Below are 24,217 nucleotides of genomic sequence, written 5' to 3'. Positions count from 1 at the left end.
TATACACACAGTGGATGTGGGAGGAGGGTGCTCAATATTTAGAACATGTGCATTGTTCTCCCCAATAAAAACATGAAGAAGCAGAGGGCTTTTATTTTGAAAAAACGCTATAACATTATTCATAGATGCAACATTGTCCCCGACAGGGGCGGGTCTTTTTTCTTCAGCACCTGTTATTTTTTTACTCCTAAATCATGATTATGATTAATGTGTTTTCCAGAATTATTTAGAAGATTAAAGAAGGTCTCATTCTCTGATTTGATCAATGTTTTTATGGGTTATGGCCGTAATGTGTTGTAGGCATATTATTGTTTCCATTCAGCTTCAATAACATAGTTGAAATGTACATGATTCCTTAAAATCATCCCAAACCACAGATATGTGTGATATGTTATGAATGTGCAGAAGGTTTTCAACATGAGCAAAAGTCTTGCTGTAACAGATATGAGCTATTAAAGTCCAGGGGTTCATAAATGAATAAAAATGAATACATTTATCATTGACGTGAATAGGTGCCACCTGCACATTTAAAGGGGTTCCTTCCCCAAACAAAAGTGGACAGATGAGTAAATCATGCATATATTTGTGTGGACTGGATAATATTAAATGAAAAAAGTTGATCTACAGGAGAATAAATATGTTAAAGCAATACACAATTCCTGAGAGCCTAACTGCATTATGTTCCATTATATTTAACCTGGTGCCTGAATTTTGTGTTTTCCTTTACATAAATAAAGACATTCCCACCATAAATTGATGCAGAAAAGGCACAAATTGGTGCATAAAAATACACCTGAATGATCAGCCAGAAATCAGTGCCTACGGATGGTGACGGTTTGGCCAGTCGATCCGTAATTCAAACAATAACCAATTGACCAATACCAGTTGACCAGGCTAGACCTGTTTTTTGAGGCCGTCATCGATGGAATCACTCCAACGCAACATTTCACCCTTCACCTAGATTAGATTGGGAGCTCTGCACAAAGCACTGGCAGTGAGGGAAAAAAAAGAGTCTAAATATACATCAAAATGGCGTATACTTCAGACAATGAAAAATACAAAAGGCTCATGGTCGCTTACTTGTTTAGGCTACAACCGGACTTGCCACAAGTACAGAACGGTGTAAGCCCATTTTTTTTCTGAGAGACTTGTCTACTCATTGAGGAGAGACAGCTGTGTAATTACCCTTTAGAGAAAGAGCTGTGAAAAATGTGAGATATCTTATTTGATGGAGGAGGGCGAAATGCTCTACATTTCGCCTGGCTACAAATATGTCCATTTTGAGTGAATAATAACAATGGCCATCTGTTTCAGATGATGACAAACTATATCTGGCGCGTAAGCATATGCTCTTAGTCAGAATCACTGAAGAGAGAGACTTTGTTTTCCTGCTACCAACAGACCTCTGCCAAGCGGAGATAAAAAATGAAGCACTTACATCTGTGTGATCAGCAAAGTACCTTATAATCAGGAGATCTCAACCTTCTGTTGCATCTTTTGTTTAGTCGTGAGAGATAAAAAGGGAGATACAGAGGGAAGAGACATTCCTCGTTGAGCAGAGCAAAAAAAACCAATGTATCGTTCTTCTCCAAAATCATCATCCGCCGCCTTTCCGACCTTTTTTTTTAGCGATTCATCCCTTTGAAAAATAACACACACACAGTGCAAAACACACAACAGAGGGCATGCCCGTACCAGTTTAGACATTCACACCTCAGAGCCCACCATCAGAACACACTCGTATGCCCACTACCTGCTATGCACCAATATACACCCACACCTTTACTATCGACCTCAACATCCCACAGGCAAAATCATTTCTGGAGTCCTTTTACTGAATATTCACTCATAACAAAATACGTAGCCATCTCATCTCAAGCCTGCCATCTTCCACATCATACAAAGGAATCATATTAAGTTGGTTCAGAAAGAGCACGGCAGAGTGGATTTCCTTCTTCAGCAGAAGACACAGTTGTCGTGTAACATGAGCTGCAAGGTTACGATTTATCAGTCTTCCCTTTTGTAATGGAAATATATTGTCTTTCTATCGAATGGATTGTCTGTGGATTCATCCATTCCTCAATAGAATTAATTTCAATCATAAAGAGCAGAAAGCAGTTACACTGGGATTCACCGAGATTTAAAATCAGATCTGGGAACTGGCTGAATTGTAGCAAGAGTGCCTTTTAAGTCTACGTTGTAGGGTGCTTCTAGTATGTGAGGCCTTTAAGGATAGGTTGGATAGTTTTCTACGCAGGCCTTATTAAAATGTTGGTTCCAATCATTTATATCAAATAACAGCATAACCCCGCTGAACACTTTATAATTGACAAACCCACCACTCTACTGCATCCTCTCACTGTGTTTAAATGCAGTCCAATGGGGCAAACATATGAGCCTTAAAAAAAAGTGAAACCCCACTTTTGAAAAACTTGGAAACTCGCATCATACTCATACGTGTCCCAATGTATTTTTTGAACATGTTTTGGCCAACAGTAATCACATCACATTTAATTTCAAAGACATTTTGGAGTCGCCACAGTACATCCACAGCATTAATGTTGGCTACAGTAGATTACCTTCAGTCATATACCCCTTTCCCGCTGCACAAAAAATCTGGTAACACCTGCTAACATCTGGCACTTGTCACCAGTAGGAAAGGAAAAACCTGTGTCCCAATCCTGGGTCAAATGACCCGGCAATAGACCCAGGTTTTAATCTGCTCCACCCCCGATCGGCTCTGATGTGAGTAGGACACCTGGGTCGACCCGATAATTTTGGCCCCTTTACCTATGCGATGCGACATGCGTTGAAATTCAGGACGCTGGCGCATAAATAGACAGGAATGTCTGTATATAATTCCATAATTTCATATCTCATTTAGAATCCAAAATCAATATCAGAAGATATTGACTTTTTTCCGCAATTGGGACCATGAAATGTTGTGAGTGTGGGGGTTGGCACCGTGGAGACCACCCTCTCCCCGCCGGTCTCCGCTCCCCGCCACCTAAGGACCGGCCGCATGGAGTATCCGTGCGCATGTGCGCACCGGCAGCATGGAATAAAAATTAAAAAAATTCGGGTCAACCCGCAAATTTTGGCTTGATAATGGTAACACACCGAAATAAGCGGGTTTACCCCGGTTTTTTTAAACTGGGTAAATCAGCAAATAATAGGCAATTGACACCTCTCCCATTGCCAGGAAAAATGCCTTTTTTTTCTGGTGTGTCATGTTCAATGCCACGAACACGTCGGAAAAGGGCCGTGTCATGGTTCCAGTGTGATTGGGAACAAAACAGTAGAGGATACAGATACAGATACAAATTTAAAAAACAGCAACATAAAACTGTAAAACTTGGAGAAGAAAAGTATTTTAAGCTGTTCAAAAGAATCAGATTGTTTGTGAATGACCCAATACTACAGTAGAAACCGCATGGAGTATTTACCGGCACACGCCGGTAGTGGGAGCGGAGCTGCTCCCCCGGTTCGGAGACCGGCTAGGGGTGGTGCTGGAGTGCCCCCCACCTGAAGCTGCTTTCTGTTTAAGGAGCAGAATGCATCAAGAGTCAGACGGAAAGAGTGTCTGCCTGGGAAACCTAAATAAATTATGCTGATAACCTGCAGGGTAAATGGTGCTATAAATAGAGCTGGCCCAAAGCAGCGCCTCCTGACGCCTGATCTCAGGAACCCTGCTGACACTGATGCCAGGCGTGCCAGGGGGCCCGTCGCTGGGCCCCCTTTTAAAAAAAAATTCAGCACGGGTGCGACAGGGCAGCGCAGCAGGTGGGGCACTGGTAGCATCTCCCGCTAATTATCTACGTATTTAGACAAAGATCAAATGCCCCATAGTGAAAATTATGTCCGATGTTTATGCAAGTCAGAGTGTCTAACAAAAAACAAGCAAACAAAATAACGTGTTTGCAGTCTACTCTTTGCAGTGAGAAGCCTGGAAGAAGAACAAGACATGAGTGAAGCCGAAAAGTGACAGGCCAAACTGATCTGCTTGAATCTGACCGTGATAAGAGTGGTTATATGAATTAAAAAGATTTAAAAAAATAGGAAACACAAATTCACGAGGCAACGTTTTCAAGTATCGAGTCTGTAGACGGAGATAATCTTTTAAACGGAGGTGGTAAGAAATACATTTATATCCATATACGTGTGAACAAAGTCTTTGAGCGAGCACAAGGGCAAACCTGGATGTTTAAAAAATGGGAAAAAAAAAACAAATTAAACAAATTACAACAAATTAAATCTGTGATTTCACAACAAATTGCTTGACAACCAAGCCTGTTACCTCATCTGTTTGCTACACATTCTTTCTCATTTATGCATTGATGACAATCGCTAAAATCACGTCATTTGGCTCGGGCATCGCTTGAGATTGAGCCTAGATTTTTCCTATCACGGCCTCAATCTTTTTGATGAAGAGTGGTTATATTAATAAACCAGTGGGGACATTAATTTCAGCTTTGAAGTGGCTGTGAACGTAGAAGAAGTGGGAAGAGGGTGTGCGTGTGTTTGTGTGTGTATGTGTGTGTGTGTGTGTGTGTGTGTGTGTGTGTGTGTGTATGTCTGCATGTGTGTGTACGAGTGTGCGCATGCCAGCCTCAGCCTTTTTCATCTGATTTTTAATCTTATCACGGTTTAAGAGGTGCCGAGGTGTGGAACCTAATTACATGAATTTCAAGAGGATAGGCTTGATGTTTCGCAGCACTGGAGAGGCAGGTGTGTGTGTGTGTGTGTGTGTGTGTGTGTGTGTGTGTGTGTGTGTGTGTGTGTGTGTGTGTGTGTGTGTGTGTGTGTGTGTGTGTGTGTGTGTGTTTGTGTGTGTGTGTGTTTGTGTGTGTGTGTGTATGTGTGTGTGTGTGTGGGTGGGTGGGTGTGGGTTTGTGGACTCTGCTACAGCTAATGAGCCTACCAACCTGTAGAGAGTATGAAAAATTATAAATCAACTCATCAAGCACATTTCTACTGTAGTGGAGTGAAGCACTGAACAGTGTCGGGGGGGGTCTCGACAAGCAATTGAGTTTATGAACGCCGTCGGGAGAAATAAAACCACCTTCACCTTCCTGCGCAGGTTATTTAGCTCAGCCCCTTCCATCTCATACTGTACATCTCTTTTTTTATTATTATTATTTTTTAACCGACACTGTCAGCATGCTTGGCATACAACACAGAGTATGTGTATGCAATTGCATATCGGACAGAGTTAGTCTGCATGTGGAGTTCAACTTCTCAACCTGCAATGCAATTTCTTCTCATACATCTCAATAAAGCACCTCCTCGACAGCCTACCCCCCCCAGCTCCTCTAATTTATCTCTCTCTCTCTCTCTCTCTCTCTCTGAGGAGTCCGTCATGTGTACGTGAGAGCATGGTGATTTGTTTGTTCTGCAACCTTTCAGCTGTTTACTGTTTTTCTCTCTCTTTTATGTTGTTTATTCATAGTGTTTTAGTTTGTGTGTGTTTGAGTATAACTTTTGTCTTCGTTTATTGTTTAGTTTTAGTTCATTGTTTAGTTTTGTTATCTGTTTGTGCCGGGTTTTGCCGTCATGGAGTTCAGCCCGATGCCGGTTTCTGATCCTGCGGCACGGAGCGCAGCTCCAGTCGGACCCCGTTCCCCGAGTGTGGAGCGGGTCCTGGAGGCTGTGGCCTGGGAGGCCCGGGCTCCAGAACCTGTCTTTTGCCGCTAGAATGAGTGGGGCGGAGGTGGTTTTTGTGAAGCAGGAGCGCTTTGTGGCCCAACTGGTAGAGAGCGCCATGACGGTGGACACCTGTTTGTGCAAGTGCCGCCAGGGTAGTGGTCTCTGGAGTCCCCCCGTTCATCCCCAATGATGCGCTGGAGCGAGAGCTGCAGCTGCTGAGGCTCGGAGCGGGTCTGGGATGCTCCCCCTGCACCGACCAGACATGCACCTTCCCCACTGCTCCGTGCGTGGGGGTCACCCCGGCTTCAGCTGTGGGGGGGGGCAACCCCCACTCCATTGGGGGTGCCGCTCGCGCCGGGGGGAGACAGGGAGGTTCCTCCTGGAGAGACCTCCTGGACGTCCTGCCAGACAATTAATTTCTCATGAGGGCCATTTCCGACAGAAGTAAATGATATGTCACTCTGGGTGTGCTTTCTTGGGATCAAGAGAAGGCTTTAGATCGGGTCGATCACTGTTATTTATTTTCTGTACTGAGGGGTTTTGGTTTTGGTAAAGGTTTTATTCCACTGGTTGGCCTTCTGTACAGTGCGACATCGTGTCTTGTCAAGGTGGGGGGGTCTGAGCAGTCCCATACCTGTAGGCCAGCTCTACTCCCTGACTATAGAACCCCAACTGTGCAGGATAAGGGACAGACTAACGGGGATCTTGCCCACCGGGACTTGCATAGAGCCAGGCCATCACAGTCTCAGCCTACACCAACGACATCAACGTCTTCATCCAGAGCCAGGGAGATGTTACCTCACTAGTAGACTGCCTTAAAATCTATCAGGGGGCCTCGTGTGCAAAGATAAATTGGGAGAAGAGTGGGGCCCTGCTTGTGGGGTAATGGAGGGAGGGGCAGCTCCCAGTCTGCCAGGTGGTCTCAGGTGGGGAGCGGCAGGGATGAAAGTGCTAGGGGTGCATCTAGGCTCAGAGCAGTTTCAGGCTGCCAGCTGTCCCACAGGGGGAGAGTTCTGGTGGCCAACAACCTGGTAGCCTCGACCCTGTGGCACAGGCTGAGGGTCCTAACGCCACCAAAAGGGCCTGATAGAGTGGATCCAGAACACCATCGTCCGCTTCTTCTGGTCAGGGCAGCAATGGCTATGGGCTCCTGTACCGTACCCTCCTGTGCAGGAGGGAGGACAGGGCCTGATAGACATCGAGGGCGTTCAGGCTCCAGCCGGCACAAAGGCTCCTTTTCACCCCAGGACTGAGCTGGGCTACAACAAACACATGTGCCTCCTCCAGCAGCAAGAATTGGACAATACATGCTTGACACCGTTTTACCAATCTGTGTTCCAGTCCTGGCATGTGTTGAAGGCCCAGCGCGAGGCCAAGCTCTACACCAGGAACACGGATCTTGGAGGAGCCCCTGTTCTTCAACGCCAACTTACGAGCCCAGAGCCTGTTGTCCCCAAACCTGAGGACCAGACTGATGGAGGCCAGGATGGTCAAACTGGGCCACCTCCTAAGAACACCAACAGTGAGGCTGGGAGAGCTAACGGGGATCCCCTCTGTGAGGGTGCTGCAGAAACTGGTGGAGAAGGTGCAGGTGTCCCTGACTGGACCACTGAGAGCGGTGGTTGAGGACCGTACCATATCTGACTACTGGGGTGATGAGTATGAGTATGTGTTCCCTTCTCTGTTTGTCTCGCCTGCTGTGGAGAAGTGGACAGAGGAGAGGGGGCAACTACTGTCCTTCACAACTCCACAGCGGGGCCACTTTGAGACAATGGGCAGCCTACCACACCTACACCAAGGTGCTACACCTGCACTCTCCAAGAAGGGTGAGGGCTTCCAGGTGGGCCAACCCTTGGCCCAGACTCTTCCCCCAGGGGCAGCTGGCATTCCACGTACAAACCACTAATCGATAAAAGGATGGGTGATCTCCAGTGGACAGGATAATAGCTACCAACAGGCATGTGGCGCACCTTGATCCAGGTGGAGGGGAGGGCTGTCTGTTCTGCCAGGATGGAGAGGTGTGGAGCACCTTTTATTGCAGTATGCTAGGCTAGCAGGGCTTTTTAGGTTGCTCCAGGAATGGTGTCGGGGGCTAGGTGTGTTTTGTTCTCCGCTGTTTTTTTATTTTCGGCCCCAGGTACACAAAAAAATACAAAGCAGGTCCATGTTCTGATTCATTTTTTGTTTGGCATAGCCAAACTGGCCAAATGTAAGTGTGGTGTGGGGATGGTGTGTTTTGAGCAGCCACACCTGACCTGGATCTAGGTAACTGAGATTAGAGTGGCTGCATACCTATTGCTTATTGGTTGGTCTAACTAGCAGCAGGTAAAACCCTCATCCCCACACACACTCAGGATTGGAGCCTGTGTCATGACACATGCTATATGCTCCAGGGCTAATTCCAGCTGGCCCACTCTCGACAATAAACGGATGTTTACAACCCCTGTATTTTGTGTCTCTGTGCCACAGGTCCCTGAACATGCCACTTGGGTAGCGAGTGGTAGGAGAAACTGCCACAATGACACCTAAACAGGGACTCTCCGGCACGAGGACCATCCAGCAGCCTAGCAGCCAGGCAACCCCTCAATACAGGCCTCGAAACAACCAAGACCCCATATTTATTTACTTATTTGTATGTATTCTTACAGTTGTTTATTCTTTTTCATACATCTTATTTTTCTCATCAACGCTCTCATTTTCTCTTATTGTTTCATACTCATAGAGCTAACCAACAGGTGCATCATATAAATGAGTGGGTCCGAGTGGGGAACGCACGGCACAGTCATTAAATGTAGCCGGGTGAAGATCAGGAGAGAGACAAAGAGAGAGAGAAAAGGCAGAAAGAAAAACAGAGAAAGAAAATAGGTCATTCAAAAATAGCCATTGTAACGGAGCTCACATCAATTTATTCCATCGTAGAACATCACACTCGTTTCCCATAGTGGGCAAATGTACCCCGGTCTCTGGCTTCTCTGGCTCTCTAGCCAAGCAAAAGCTTCACGATAAGTGGACTCTAGCGAGGAAGGGGGCTCAACCTGGTCAGCAAGAAAAAATATCTTCACCCCGGCTCACACCGAGTAGAGGGCAAAACCGTGACAACCATCTCCCAGCACACTCTGTTTGAAGGGGTTCCCTCCTCCAAGGCACAAATTAAGTCGCTTTAATTTTTTTTTGGCGGGGGGGGGGCAAAGCCGACACCAGAGGAAACCGAAACACCTCAAAAATAACTACAATTTGGGTGGAGGCTCAAACGAAATGCACAAACCTTGCTTCACAACAAAACAACAAAAAAGTCAGGAAAACATCTTTGACGCTTTGAAGATACAGTACTTTCTCCGGCTGTCGGATTGAGAGCTTTGGTGTTTGGACCCCCACCACTGCACATCAAGTTTAAATCACAGCAATGGAGGGAGTACGTCAAAAGGCCTGGGGTGGGTCGTCGTTGGAAAGGGTGTGGGAATGGCGACGTGGCAGATCAATGCGGGGGTCTGCTAACTGGCGAGGGCGATAGGGCTTTGATCAAAGCCTAATCCCGTGCCAGTCCGCACTATCAGTGGTGTGCTGGATGGCGGCGTCCGCGGAGGAACATCAAGCATCCCTCCACATATCACATACGGCCTTTTAATATTTTATCAGCCGTGCTGCCAATAACATAGATTTACAGAGGAGAGGCAGAGCCCTTATTAAACTAAAATAAGTTCATACAATCTGTACGCGCTGGTGTGTGTGTGAATGAAGAATATTCTGTTGGAACATTTTGACGCAAACTACGTTTGAAGGCGGGGAGTTGGAATCCAGTGAGAGGCCTTGCGTCAATGGTGATTTATATCATGAAAACACCCCACACTCGGGCTCCGCCACCTGCCCAACACCCCCCATGGCTCTGGAGGCAGAAAAGTACATCAATCACAACTCTGGGGAACCATCCATTCACTGTCAACCCATCAGAGAGAGGCAGAGAGACAGGGGGTGGGGGGTGGGGGGGGTGCATTCAGAGCCTTCAGATTTAGCACAATGTAAATACTTGCCACAGGGAAAGGCCTTGGCCTTCCCCTCTCCATATTCAAACCCATTTGAATTTCTAAATCATGAGTCAGAGCAGAAGAAAGCGCTCAACAGAGAGAGCGAGAGAGGGAGAGAGAGAGAGAGAGAGAGAGAGAGAGAGAGGAGGAGAGAGAGAAACACACGCTCCCTATTCTGGTGTCTGAGGTGAATGAGAAGAAGAGCCCAGCCCTCCCCTGTCATCTTTGGCAACATCCGGGGTCCACCTCAATGGCGGCCCTTCCTCCTTCCACCACCGTTGAATACCATTCAATTGAGCTCTTGTTTGGGGGTGGGGTGGATTGCTGTATTAACCCTAACCCTAACCCGTCCATGTGTTGTGATTTATGATGCCAAGGACGGGTCTCCCCACCTTCTGCATTCGCTAAATGCCATGGGGGTCTCCCTTGCCCCAATCCACCGCCCACCTGTCCGTGTTCTGAAGACAGATGTCGCCCGTGGCCCTAATGTCTTCCGAGGCAGGAAACAGAGGAAAAGGGATGCAAAAGCGAGATGGGGGCAAGGGAGAAGAGACCCCCGCCGCTACGTTCAACTGGGAGAGTATTCCAGTTGCCATAGGAACCCATCTGTCGTCAAGCGAGGATCGATAGCTTTTTTTCTTGGTGGGGGGGGACTTTGCTTATTGGTGTGTGTGGGTGTTCTAAACTTGAAAAACCTGTTTCAATCAAGTTCTAATCCCGCCAGAGCATCTTTGAAAGGCTATGACAGATCCATCCCCTCAGAGTTAATGACAATACGTCAAACGACAATTGACCGACTCACCCTCCCCTCAGTGGAAGATGGCAATGTGGACCAAGGGCAATGAAGCCTCAGATTTTTGGCCGCAGACTTTAACACAGGGCAAAAGGGGTTTCCCTCTACTTTGGAGCTAATTCATAGATAGCCGGCAATTAAATATTGGTGTCCATGTCATGTTTAATTTCCCCACCCTCTTCCTTTAGGTCGTTGATTTTCTCACATACAATGAGGAAGCTGGGTTTGGTCAACAAATCACGGCAAAATTCAGCGGCGAGGAGATATAACAACAATATTGATTCGATGTGTCTTCAAGACTACAAAATATAATCAGTAACCAAATTAAGCTATATATAGAGGATATACTGTATATATTTGCTACTTGTCACTCACCACCAGACCGTGGAGGGGTTTGGTTATTTTCCAAATCACCCACGATCCAATAACAAATGAACCCAAATGAAGAATGAAGAACCTTTTAATATCTCAAAGAACCATATAAGGAACAGCCATACATGAAATAAAGTGGTTATTTGATGGTTCTCACTGAGCAATCAGTGACGATGGAGCACTGAGTGGTGTGCTACCTGTCGAACAACCCCAAGACCTCCGCATCAGTATTGACATTTTTAATACAGGTACTCCTCACTTAATGACCTAACTGTTTAACGACCGTTCGGACTTAGACCAGGGGTGGCCCAATAGTAGGTTTATGCACAACTGCAAGCCTCTTGAGGATCCTACAGAAAGTGGCTAGAACGACGGAGCCCTGCAGGACGTGTTTCAGCACACCCTGAACGACGAGTTGCAGGATGAGTCGGCGCGGTTGGATGAGCTGACGGACCTGGACCAACCTGTAGATACCGCGATCGGCCTGGACAACCGGCTACGGGAGCGCCAGCACGAGGGGGCGGGGGCGAGACTACAGCCCGTCCCTTCTGCCTGGGCGGCCACGCCCCGGTCTCCAGCACCCACTACTCACGGCGCCCCTGAAGTCCCCCGACTCACTCTGATGCTGAGCCCATGTAACTCGGTCACTCCTGGATCTCCCCCGAGGAGCGAGCCCGCCGCATACAGACCGGCGCCTGTCTGTATTGCGGGCATCTGGGACACCTCCGAGCCACCTGCCCGGTCCGGCTGGGAGAGGACGACTCCTCAGTAGGGTTACGTTCCGGCCGCTTCAGCTCCAACCCTCTCTCCCGTCCTCTGCTCCCTCTCTTCCTCCGCTCTCATGGAACCCCTAAGACTCACCGTGAGTCTTTGGGGTTCTTCCTCATCCATTACCCCCAGAACCCCCTGGTTCTGGGGTAGCCCTGGCTCCAGACCCACAACCCCAGATGGACTGGCGCTCGGGTAGCGTGAGCACCTGGAGCACACACTGCCACGCTCACTGCCTCCGCTCGGCCTCTACCCCGCCATCGGATGCGCCACCGGCGGTCCCAGACGTCCCTGACCTGTCCTCTGTTCCATCTCAATATCTGGACCTGGCCCCTGTTTTCAGCAAGCAGGGCATGCTGTCCCTATCACCTCATCACCCCTACGACTGTGCAATCAACCTCCTGCCAGATGCCCCCCTCCCCTGCAGTCGTCTGTATAACCTCTCCCGGCCCGAACAGGATTCCATGGAGACCTACATCCGCAACGCTCTCACCGCCGGGATCATTCGCCCCTCAACATCTCTGCTGGGCGCGGGGTTCTTCTTTGTCGCCAAGAAGAACAAGACCCTGCATTGACTTCAGATGTCTCAATGACATCACAGTCAGAACAATTATCCCTTGCCTCTGATGGACTCAGTCTTTGTTCCCATCTGGGGTGCCACCCACTTCACCAAACTTGACCTCCGCAACACCTACCACCTGGTCCGCATAAGCAAAGGGGACTAATGGAAGACTGCCTTCAACACCCCGCTCGGACACTTTGAATATCTGGTAATGCCTTTCGGTCTGTCAAATGCCCCAACGGTCTTCCAGGCCCTGATTAACGATGTCCTCTGGGACATGCTCAATTCGTTTGTCTTTGTGTACCTTGACGTGGTCTATGGTCAAATATGGATCATTGGTCCTTTAAAGAACCAGTTTGAAACTATTAGTTTGCTGTGTCCAGGGGTTCTTTCAAAATGTTCTTTGTGTGATAGCCTTGAGAAAATTGAAGCCGAGTTTTGACCATTCCTGTTTTCATCAAAGAAACTTAACTTTAAATTAATTAAAGAAAGCAAATGTGTTTGCCCCCACTCCTAAGAACGATGTTGATTTTAGAGACAATCGTTTTGGGAGAATCATAATTCTCATCTTCAGTTTTAGCCCGCCAGGATGAAACACAGCAGAATGTGTTTCCCTACGAGGAGGTAGGGACTTGCTTTGCAGGTTGTGTGAAATCTGTCAGAGGCCAACTGATTGGTCAGTGTGATTACATTACATTATATTTAGCAGAGGCTTTTATCCAAAGCGACTTACAATTGTTCAATCACCGACGGACGCAGCCATCAGGAGCAATTAGGGGTTAAGTGTCTTGCTCAAGGACACTACAGCATGCTAGCAGGAAGAGCCTGGGATCAAACCAGCAACCTTTAGATCACTAGACCACCAGCTCTACCGCCTGAGCTACCAATCCCTATATCACATTATTGAAGCAAATTATGAGTGAATGGGTTACAAATGTTTTTTTTCAACCTTCTTATCTAGCTGCACAGACCAAATTTTCACAGATTACTGTGAAAACTCAATACAGACAAACGGTACACGGTACTCAGTAGAGTAAAAAAAATATTTATTATATTGTTCCTAGAAGTAAGCTTCACAGCTCATCAAGCAGCATATTAAAAAGTTATACAACATTATTTTTCACTTCCGCAAATGCAATCTACTTTGTAGTGGGAGCCAAGCAGCTTGTCATGTGGACGTTTACAGATAGATGAGCTGTACCGCTGTACTGTGGTTAGCTCTAAGAGCAGCCCCACATGATATGCGTTATTCATCGCATCACAATCAGAGGTATGAAAAATTTACTGGAGACCCTTTTAGCTCGACAGTCAGCCTCCCGATCTTGAATAGGGCATTTGTTGCGTGTGTTTTTGTTTAGAGGACTAAATTCCTTGACCTGTTCAAAATATAACCAGCGGTTATTATCAGCACATCTTAATCCATCTATCTTTATATATATATATATATATATATATATATATATATGTATATCTCAAAAACCAGTGATAGTGAGTGATAGATATACACTGATCAGCCACAACATTAAAACCACCTGCCCAATATTGTGTCACCAAAACAGCTCTGATCCATCTAGGCAAGACTCCACAAGACCTCTGAAGGCGTTAGCAGCAGATCCTTTAAGTCCTGTAAGTTGCGAAGTGGAGCTACCATGGATCGGGCTTATTGTTCCAGCTGTTGGCCTCCAGTTGGAGGCCAAGTCAACACCTTGAGACCGGGTAGCCTTAGCTCCCACCGTGTTTCCATGTGCCTTGGGCACCCATGACTCTGTTGCTGGTTCATCGATTGTCCTTCTTTGGACCACATTTGCTAGGTACTAACCACTGCATACCAGGAACACCCAACAAGACCTGTGGTTTTGGTGATGCTCTGACCCAGTCGTCTAGCCATCACAATTTAGCCCTTGTCAAATCGCTCAGATCCTTACACTTGCCCAATTTTCCTGCTTCTGTCATGCCCACAGTCTCCTAGCCCCACTAGCAGCAGTCTATGTTTTTGTCTGTCTCGGGTCTGTCTGTCTCCGTCTGTATATTATTTGTCATGGACAGATTGTCAGGCTTGAACTCCTTCCTGGTCCCCTCTGCCACTCCTCCCACCTACTCTGTCCCACACACCTGAGGTCCATCATCCCATAAAGCCTGTAGTACTTCAGATCGTCAGTTTATTTAACCCAGTTAGTATTATTCGTTGCCCCTTCGTGTATTGGAGTTATTATTGATTCGAGTGTATAGTTCTAACCTTACCCTTTGTTTTAAGTCCACGCCATTCCTGTCCTGCCTCGTCATGCCTACCGTACCGTACCGTTCCCTGTCCTCCTGTTCGGAAACCTGCATCCTTCCTTCCATGTCCACGTCGTTCCTGTCCTGCCTCGTACTGTCTGGTTACCTGCCCTCCTGTCCGATAATCCTGCCTTTCAGTACCACATAATCCACGGTCTGGCCATAACATGGGCTCAGCCAACGCAGAGGCTCTTCTTCATGCAGTGCAGAGCCAGCGCGACCAAGCCTTGCCGAAAGCTTCCACAACATCTCGACGGCCATGAGTGGCCTCAAGGCCCCGCCAGTTTTGCCCTCTCCTGCACTGCTTCCCAACCTGGCTCCTGGCGCTGTATGACGCCGACTTCGGGGCATGCCAGGCTTTCCTGGTATTTCACTGGTATTCCAGCAGCAGCCGCTAACCAATGCCGCTGAGAGCTCCCGCATCGCCTACCCCATTGCCTTCCTGGGGGGGGGGGCTCTCGCCTGGCTATTGGCGGTGTGGTGAACATCAAGGTCCCGAGAGTCGCTCAAAGCCTTCAAGCAGGAGATGTGGAAGATTTTCAACCACCCGTTCCGCGGAAGAGAAGCTGCGAAGAGGCTGCTCTCCCTCCACTAGGGTCCCCACACCGTGCCCTGGCCCGTTGGGGAATTCCAGACTCTGGCCGCTGAGAGCAGCTGGAACAACAACGCGCTACAAGACGCATTCCAGCACACTCTGGATGAAAACCTGCAGGATGAGTTAGCGCTGCGGGACGAGGACGCAAATATGGACCAGCTGATAACCCTGGCGACCCGTTTGGACACCCAGCTCTGGGAGCACCGGCACGAGAGGAACACGCGGACCCAGCCAGTCCTTCCTGCTTCGTCCGTGATGTCACGGTCACCGGCTTCGGCAGTTCCCGAGTACCCTTGAGGTTCCTCGAGCCGTTCCGAGCTGAAGCGTATGCAACTCGGGTGAGCTCATCTGTCTCTAGAGGAGCAGGCCCACCGCCTGCAGACCGGGTCCTGTCTGTACTGTGGCCAGACCGGATGTCTCTGGGCCACATGCCTGCTGTGTCCGGTAAACAGGTCGGTTAGTGCAAAATATGGGAGGTGCTTACGAGCCAAGCTCTCTGAAACCTCTCCCATGTCCATTGATAAATTCCGCCCTCTCGCGTTGAAGCCAGACACTACACCTCTCAGCTCTCATAGATTCTGGCGCGGAAGAGAGCTTCTTGGAAAGAAAAGTGGCGCACTAGTTGGGCTTAGTGCTCGTTCCCCTTGCCGTGCCTTTGGAAGCCAAGACCCTGTCTCAGATGCACCTGGCCTAAGTAGAGCATCAAACCGTTCCCCTAAAACTGTTGTTTTCGGGTCAACACTCTGAGTCCATTGTGCTCCACCTCATCGAATCATCCCAAACCCCCCTGGTGCTGGGTTACCCCTGGCTCCAAGCCCATAACTTCTACATAGACAGGACCTCAGTTCCTCCAGTCACTGTCTCTGTTTCTGCCTCTAACTCCTCGTCAGTCGTCTCTCCATCCCGACCCGAACCCCCAGACCTGTCCTCCGTGCCTTAACAGTACCACAATCTAGGTCAGGATTTTAGTTAACACCACGCACTGTCCTTGCCGCCACACCGCCCCTTATGATTGTGCGATAGATCTGCTGCCTGGCACCCCTCTCCCCTGTATCCACCTTTATAACCTGTACCGGCCTGAGCAGGACGCCATGGAGATTTTTATTCGCGACTCTCTCACTGCTGGGATAATCCATCCTAATTTTCGCCATTGGGCACTGGGTTTTTCTTTGTGGAAAAGAAGGACAAGACACTCCACCCATGCATTGACTTCTGTGACCTTAACAAAATCACTGTAAAAAATAAATATCCACTGCCCCTTGACTCTGCTTTTGTTCCCTTCCATGGCGCCACACACTTCTCTGCAATGCATATCACCCGGTTCGCATCCACAAGGGGGATAAGTGGAAGACTGTCTTTAACACCCCTCTAGACCACTTTGAGAACCTGGTAATGCCCTTTGGTCTGTCTAATGCCCTGGAAGTCCACCCACCTCATTGCCCTGCCCAAGTTGCCATCAGCAAAGGAGACCGCCAACCTACCGGTGGCCCATGTGTTCCACCTTCATGGAATCCCCGTGGACATCGTCTCTGACCGGGGTCCGCAGTTGATCTCTCGGGTGTGGCGAGCCTTTTGCACTTCCCTGGAAGCCAAGGCCAGTCTCTCCTCCGGTTTCCTTCTCCAGACCAATGGCCAGACAGAGCGGGCGAATCAGGAGATGGAGGCCATGCCCTGCCCTCTGTTGCCATCCCAGGAAACATAGATCTCTGTTCCGTCTGTCCAGGCCCATATTCTGCACCGGCAGCACACTTGGAACAAAGCTTTCTCAGCCCTCTCCAGGATTCCACCCGCTCCCAGCAACAAGCCAATCGCAGCCAGGCCCCGGCGCCCTGGTATGTCCCCGGCCAAAATCGCTGGCTCCTGGCAAAGGACATGCCCCTCAAGGTGGAATCCAACAAGCTCACCCCTGATATGTTGGCCCCTTTGCTGTCGAGTCCATTGTCAACCCTTGTACTGTTCGTCTTTGTTTCCCCCCTCCCTTCGTGTCCACCCCACCTTTCATGTATCCCAGGTCAAATCTGTCGCCTGCTGCCCCCTGTCTCCCCCTACCCCGGCCCCTCCACTACCTCACGCCATTCACAACCACCCTGCCCTTACGGTCTGTGGCAAATGGATATGCATCCCTGTGGGCGTGGTCTCCAGTACCTTATCAATTGGGAGGGGTATGGCTTGGAGGAACAGTCCTGGATCCCTCGGAAACTAGGAGCAGTCTATGTCTGTCTATGTCTGTCTAGGTCTGTATGTTATTTGTCATGGACAGGTCATCAGGCTTGAACTCCTTCCTTGTCCCCTCTGCCACACCTCCCACCTGCTCTGTCCCACACACCTGAGGTCCATCATCCCATAAAGCCTGCAGTACTTATTCCCCGGCTTTCTATCCACTCATCGCCAGATCGTCAGATTGTCTAACCCAGTTAGTATAGTACAAGGCCCCCCTATTAGAGTTATTTTTGATTTGAGTGCATTGTTCTAACCTTACCCTTTGTTCCAAGTCCACGGCGATCCCATCCTGCCAATGTCACGCTTGGCTCCCTGTCCTCCTGTCCGGAACCTGGATCCTTTCTTCCATGCCCATCGCGTTTCTCTCCTGCCTCGTTCCATCTGGTTACCTGCCCTCTTGTCCGGTGTCCGGTAATCCTGCCCTCCACCCGATGCAGCCCGACCAGGTCTCTCCCAAACTTCCCATACCCAATGACTTCAAATAAACACCCTTTGTCGAACTTCAGTCTGTCTGCTGTCCCAGTGTCGTGCATTTGAGTCCCCCTAGCCCTGGTCGTAACAGCTTCCAACACATCAACTTCAAGAACTGACTGTTCACTTGCTGCTTGATTTATCCCAACCCTTGACAGGTGCCATTGGAATGAGGCATCAATGTTATTCACTGCACCTGTCAGTGCTTTTATTTTTGTGGCTGATGGTCTATATAGTACCGTAATTACACTCATGGTCGTGCAACAAAAAAATTATCATGGAAATCCTCATATAGAAAAATATGCCAATGTCGGCAAGGGAAGCCCTTCAATATCTTTTTAAAATTATTTATTTACCAAAGGTGGGTGAAAGCACCCACTTGCATCCAAGCCCAATTTACCTTGCAATGTTTTGGATTTTGAAAGAAAGACCGCACAACAGACCAATGGTTTTATAATGTCGTGACGAATACTCTTTTTTTCCCCCCAGTCAGTTGAAGTTAATCTTTATGTGATCATGTTCTTTTATGTAAAAAACGATTAACTTCCACAATAGTTGTTCCATAGCATTGTCACACATAGAAATCCTTCACTTTCTGACTGACTGGAAATTCTGACATTTGCCCCATTGGACTGCGTTTAAGCACATTGAGAAGCTGCAGCATAGCGGTAGGTTTCTCAACAGAAAAGTGTTCAACGAGGTTTTGCTATGAACAGTTATAAATTCTGGGAACTAACATATTAATAAGGCCTGGGATGAAAAATAGCGAACCTATCCTTTAACACTTCCAGTAAAAATTGCTGTTCAGTTGCAGTAATGGTGGGCTCAACACTGACAATGTGAGTCATTATGTTCATTATTGAAATTTCATGGCACATGGTCGATTGTATTGTATTTTGGTTGCTTGTTTAAGAACTGATATAAATGTTACATGACTGTGTTCGCCGTGCATGAGAAAGTGGCCACCCAAATAAAAAAAAAAAAAGAAAACGCCAATCATTTTCTGATAAATCAATAGCCCTTGAAACGCTGTAAAAACCAGCACCACTAATGGGAGTGGAAGGTTAAAATTCACCAATTAATGGGACTGTGTTTGTATGTGTGCGTGTGTGCGTGCGTGTGTGTGTGTGTGTGTGTGCGTGCGTGTGTGTCTGTGAAACTTACGAAAGTGTTCTCTCCAGCCTGCTCCCTGTGGAGCCAATAATTTCGCCAAGTGTGCAGAACATCTGACCCAGGAAGTCCTGCAATTTGAAGTGGTAGTGGAAAAGAATCACCAGTTAAAACTGCGTAGATCTCAGATCTAGATTTATAGCTTGGCATTTTTACAATATTACAGAGCGACCTCAATACATCCCTATTGAATATTAACTTTAGGGAAAATCTTTACTGCTTATCTCATGTATTTGGTTGTTTACCACATGATTTAATATGGTTCCCTTCTTAAGGTTATAGTAAAAATTTCAGCGGGGAAAAAAACAGACAGAAACTTTGATTGTGCGGGTAAAATTCTAACTTGAGTATCTGTTTGGTACAATCTGCAAACACATGCCGCTGTATTACACAAATAGAATCCTTGATGCTGTGCCTCACAGAGCTCCAAAAAAGTTTCATCCAATATTGTTTTAGCTCGCGCACAAATTTTGTTTCCAAACTTCATGTTCTCAAGAGTCAGGCACAAGTCACAGGAGGATGGCATAGATCCAAACAATGGATCTTGTTTTGTTTTGTTTTGACTTTTATGTTGATTCAATTATTCGGTTCGATTTTAATAAATTATGTTATCAGCTCTTTATTTTTGGCATCGATTTCTTCAGGTAATATAACGGACTTCAAGTGCACAGCAAACGTCAAGAAGAAGAAATTCCAAGACATCTGTCCTGCTCTTGAGACTGTTTTGTGGACTTTTAATAATAAGACTATAAAATAAAAAAAAATTCTTCTTTTTTTCTTATTTTAAGGGATCTGGTAAAATAATCTCATCCCATGTGCATTATTTTGGTCGATTTTTACAAGTGTAGTATTTTTTTCATCCTGTTTGACATTTTCTGCTCTCTTTGGCCTTTTTTCCACTCAGCCTTTCACCAGTTGCCTCTTACCATCAAAACGCAGATTGTCAATACTTTCAAGGTTTTGCCTTGTGACAGGATGTGGAGGAGCAGACTCGTCACTACTGAGTAAATATAAAAAAAAAGGTAGTGATGTGAGATTGGGACACAAATCTCAAGACTTTGCAGGGAATACTGGCCCCAGAGGCTTCATTATTTGTGGGTCAGTGTGTCTATGCACGTGGATCTATATTAGTCGTTCAGAATTCAAACAGGCGAAAGGTCACCCGGTGGCATGTTTAATGTGGTATTGAGAGTAAGTAAGCAGCTTTCCGCCGGTCTTGACAGAAAGTGGACTGCGAGGGAAACAGTCCTACCTTCTGCTTGTCCAATATGGAAGGCATTGAGGAAAAGGGAAGGAGGAAAAGTTAGGAGGAAGGGTTGAAAAAACACAATGTAAAGTTGATGTGATTAATAACCCCCTGGATTCTGGCTGTAAATTCACTTTTTCAATTCAAGAAACTCTATGGCTGCCAGAAGCCCAAAATATAGGAACAAATATTACACACATATATGCTGTATATGAATAAAATTATTGTGAAAAATGAATAAAAATGAATAAAGGATGAATTCCACATGGGGTTGCTTACATGTTTGGAGAGGTTGGAGCTTCTGGTGTCAACGTTGTACCTGCAGGAACACAGAACATGAACAAAAGAGAACACCTTGAAGGTCTTCGCTCTCACATTCACATCATCATCGTCGTCATCATCATCGTTGTCGACATCACAGCCCCCAATGACGCATCAAAAGCATAGCAAGTGTGAAAGGGAAGGGTGTTACGAGAAATTCTGAGCAGTCGGAATCCAGTATATCTGGTTTGACAGGTGTCACACAAATAATAGATAACTGGGAATACATGACATGAACATCATGTTGGCTAAATAAATGATGGCTGTCATGGCACAAATGAGTCAAGAGTGACAAAAAATAAGACAGAATGAAAGAAATGTATGGATCTTAAGCAGCGTAGCAATATGAACTCTGGGTTCAAGTGCATGAAATAAATTCACTCCCCCCTTTCTATGGGGACATGTTGCTATATCTTTCTTGTTTCTATTTTTACCCTTCCTCAAGGCCACTGTGTCCCCCAGGAGTTCCTCTTAAGTGCCGCCACAAGAGAAAAAGGTTTTTGTTTGTCAAAGAACGATATCAACGTGGGTGTTGAATAGCGTTAATGCTCTGATATTATCACATTTCATTTTGCAGATGCTTTTATCCAAAGCGACTTACAATTGTTCAAACACAGCCATCAGGAGTGTCTTGCTCAAGGAAACTACAGCATGCTAGCAGGAGGAGCCTGGGATCGAACCAGCAACCTTTAGATTACTAGACTACCAGCTCTACCTCCTGAGCTACCACCCCCTATCATGTATTTGTTTAGCTTGGCATCCCACCCTGCCCTCAGATTCCTCCACATCCCCTCATCCCCTCCCTTCAACGCATCTGCCTTTCCCTTTTATCAAGTTGACCACTTCAGAGGATGGCTCTGGTGCGGCCACTGTGTCAAAGGGATGTCAGGAATCTTTCAGGCTTGCCGTTTCACCCTTTTTCCCCCCCACCCGCTTAATTTCTTTGCTTTTCTTAGTTAAATGACTTGCGAAGGGTCGTCCCAGGAGTAATTATCAGCCCAGGCAATAATTAACAGCTCAGGTATCCTAGCTGAATACTGCAAATTCTGAGAACAGCGGGCAATGAGAATTGAGCTGAAGCCTCTCTCTGTTAAGGTAAATATTGATGAAGGGGTATAGCAATGCACAAATGGGTTACTTCATCTTCACTGTATCAGGCATAGGCATCATCTCAATATAGCTTGTTTCTAAGGAGGACTGGCTTCCTTAACAAGACTAACTACTGCCCAGTTTTCTTGAGGTGCTAATAGGGTTTTTACAGAGGCCTGGCTGGTCATTCCCACTCAGTTAAATAGCTTAGAAAGCCCTCTTGATAGTTTTGAAGATTACACACACACACACACACACACACACACACACACACAGTACACACCGGTTTAGCACAATTTCTATGTCCGGCGGTAGTGTTCAGGGCTTGGTCCCAAGGTCATCCTCCCACAGAAAGAATCTTTTTTTTACAGAACGGAAGAGTAATTCAATAATTCCATAAAAGGCTGTAGAATATTAAATTGTATGTGAAGCATCTCACTTTTTTCACCCCGGAATTATGTTTGCAATGTATCCCAATTTGTTGAGAAAAGCATAAAGCTGGTAACCCCACTCTGGTGTTGACCGGGGAAGAGGAAGCAAGGAGCAGGTGTGAGTACGACTCCAGTTTCATCGCCAGTAATCCTTCCACAAGGCATTTTGGCATTATAAAACTCTTTGGATCTTCCAATACCTTCATGTCCCCATTTTCTCCATCAACCTATGTTTTGCCTACTCAGGTTTCCTACTACTATCCTCTACTTCTACATTCTCTCCCCTCAATCTCTTTTATGTCTGGCCTGTTCTTCCCACCCTTCCGACCCTTGTTAATTTTCTTTTTTTTCTTTCTTTGCTTCTTCTCCCTCTGACATTCCCATCTGGGTCTGCTAACCTTGTGATGGCCTGACACCCATGTGACAGGGACTGACCGACCGATAGTCCACCTCGTCGGTTAGAGCGTCAGGAAGGAGGTAATTGGTGAGCAAACTGACATGAGCGGCAAAACCAGATAATTCAGAAAGCTGCACTAAAGCTTTTTTTTAATACTTTGTTTCATTCTTCAAATCAGCCAGATTGCGTGTATGTCAAGTGTTTTAATTATATCTTTAGAAAAAGGAGTCAATTAGCACACATCGTGTTTTTGGGGTCGCTTTTCTACTCCCAACGCTCAACGTTAGTGTTCTAAAGCTTTGAAGAGGGAAGTGAAAGCTGGTGCGCTAATGGTAGGCAGAGGAAACCTAAGAGGGCCACCTTGGCTCTGCAGATACAGCTGGAAATGTACCGGCTGCAGGGCGCTCTTTCTCTTTCTGCCATTGCAACGCTTTGTGGAGAAAAAGAAAATCACTCCAGAGCCTCCCAACTCCCACCACACATACCTTCATCTTTAGTATCCCCCAACTACGAGTGCTCTATCCCACCACTCCTAGATTTTAATGGACTATCTCTCCCACCCCCGGCTGCTAGCTTCGTACCAATCCCCTCCACCAACGACTGCATAGTACTACAGTAGCGCTTTAAGGTGGTTTCAAATGAAATTACCACGCAGTGAGATAGATTCTGCAAGCGATGGCCAAATTTGTTTTCAGCATGGAGGAGCGAGAGACTTGCTAGAGAATCTAATGACCTTCATTTACATGGCAAGCAAGGGGAAGGGGGAGGGGGGTAAATAAAGAGACAAAGGTTCCTGAAATTATACAAATTCCAATACACAGTGGAGAGTTAGGGCGACAAGTTACAAGCATAGGGAAAACTTACAGATTAGGCTAACCCAGGCTTTATTAAAATGTTTGTTCCGACCACTTATTACTGACTATAAACAAGAAATTGCATTGTTTCCCACTGGCAGCATACTGCATCTAAGCCAGTGGCATAACATGATGGTGATAGGCCCTGGTGCAAATGTTAAAAAATCTTCACATTTCTCATGGGAGGAGCCCATATTGACACTTGGAGGAGACTCTGTTGCAGGGTTAATAACCTTGAACAAAGTCCTGGAGTTGTGTTGATATTTTTCGATAAGGTCCGAAAAAAAATGTGCTCTGACATTGATAACCTCTGTATTGAAATTTGTAGTCTTTTAAAGTGTCAAGGTGCACTGTTAGTTTAGATCTTTTCACTTTCTGTCTGCCTTACTACAGACCTGTTTTAGGGCATGTATGCTGTCAGTTATCCATGGCATGGAAAATTTAGAAGGTATTTTTTGCTTAAATTGTGCAATTTCGTCCAAGATCCGGCACATGTATGAAGCATGACCGTCTCCCTCCCTTAACCGATGTGTGCAGAGACTCCCACAAGTGGCGCCTGAACAGGGACCTGGAAGGGGTAGGGTGCCGAGTGAAAGGCACCCTTGAGCCGATCCGCTGGCTGCGGAAACACCTCGCAGACTTGCTCCTCCCATGAGCTCCCAGGAGCATGCTGTGCCCAGCCACCGGCCCGCCGCTGCTGACCGGGAGCCAGCCAGAGGACCAGACCCGCGTTCGACCCCAGGACCCACACAGGATTCGCCGGGTCCGCAGCCCGTCCCGATGCCCCGGAGGACATTGCTCCCGGGGCATCGGGACGCTATGCGCTATGCGCTATGGGCGCTTTGCTCTGACCCCAGGACATACACAGGATTCGCCAGGTTTTGTGGTGCAACGGGATGCTCTCTCCCCTTTCATTACTGCCCCTCTCTGTCCCCCCTCAGCTCCCAGGGCGGTGCTAAAGCGTTGCTGCGTTGCTGGACTCC

The 24,217-nt window shown here is 47.1% G+C and overlaps 1 protein-coding gene across 1 annotated transcript in view; it reads right to left on the bottom strand.

The window, feature by feature from the left end:
* LOC307230148 (copine-9-like) overlaps window positions 1-24,217 on the bottom strand; it is a gene marked incomplete at its 5' end in the record, with an annotated part of 130,339 nt that overhangs the window by 49,726 nt on the left and 56,396 nt on the right. Inside the window, 2 exons of the mRNA XM_080000374.1 lie at window positions 18,891-18,967; window positions 20,422-20,461. Of these exons, the coding sequence (XP_079856500.1) occupies window positions 18,891-18,967; window positions 20,422-20,461 (117 nt within the window). The remainder of the gene's footprint in view (window positions 1-18,890; window positions 18,968-20,421; window positions 20,462-24,217) is intronic.

The sequence above is a fragment of the Zeus faber genome (genome assembly GCF_960531495.2).
Source record: "Zeus faber genome assembly, chromosome: 5".
In the NCBI taxonomy this organism is placed as follows: domain Eukaryota; kingdom Metazoa; phylum Chordata; class Actinopteri; order Zeiformes; family Zeidae; genus Zeus; species Zeus faber.
Note: the sequence above shows the minus strand (reverse complement) of the source record. Positions and strands in the feature narration are given on the sequence as shown.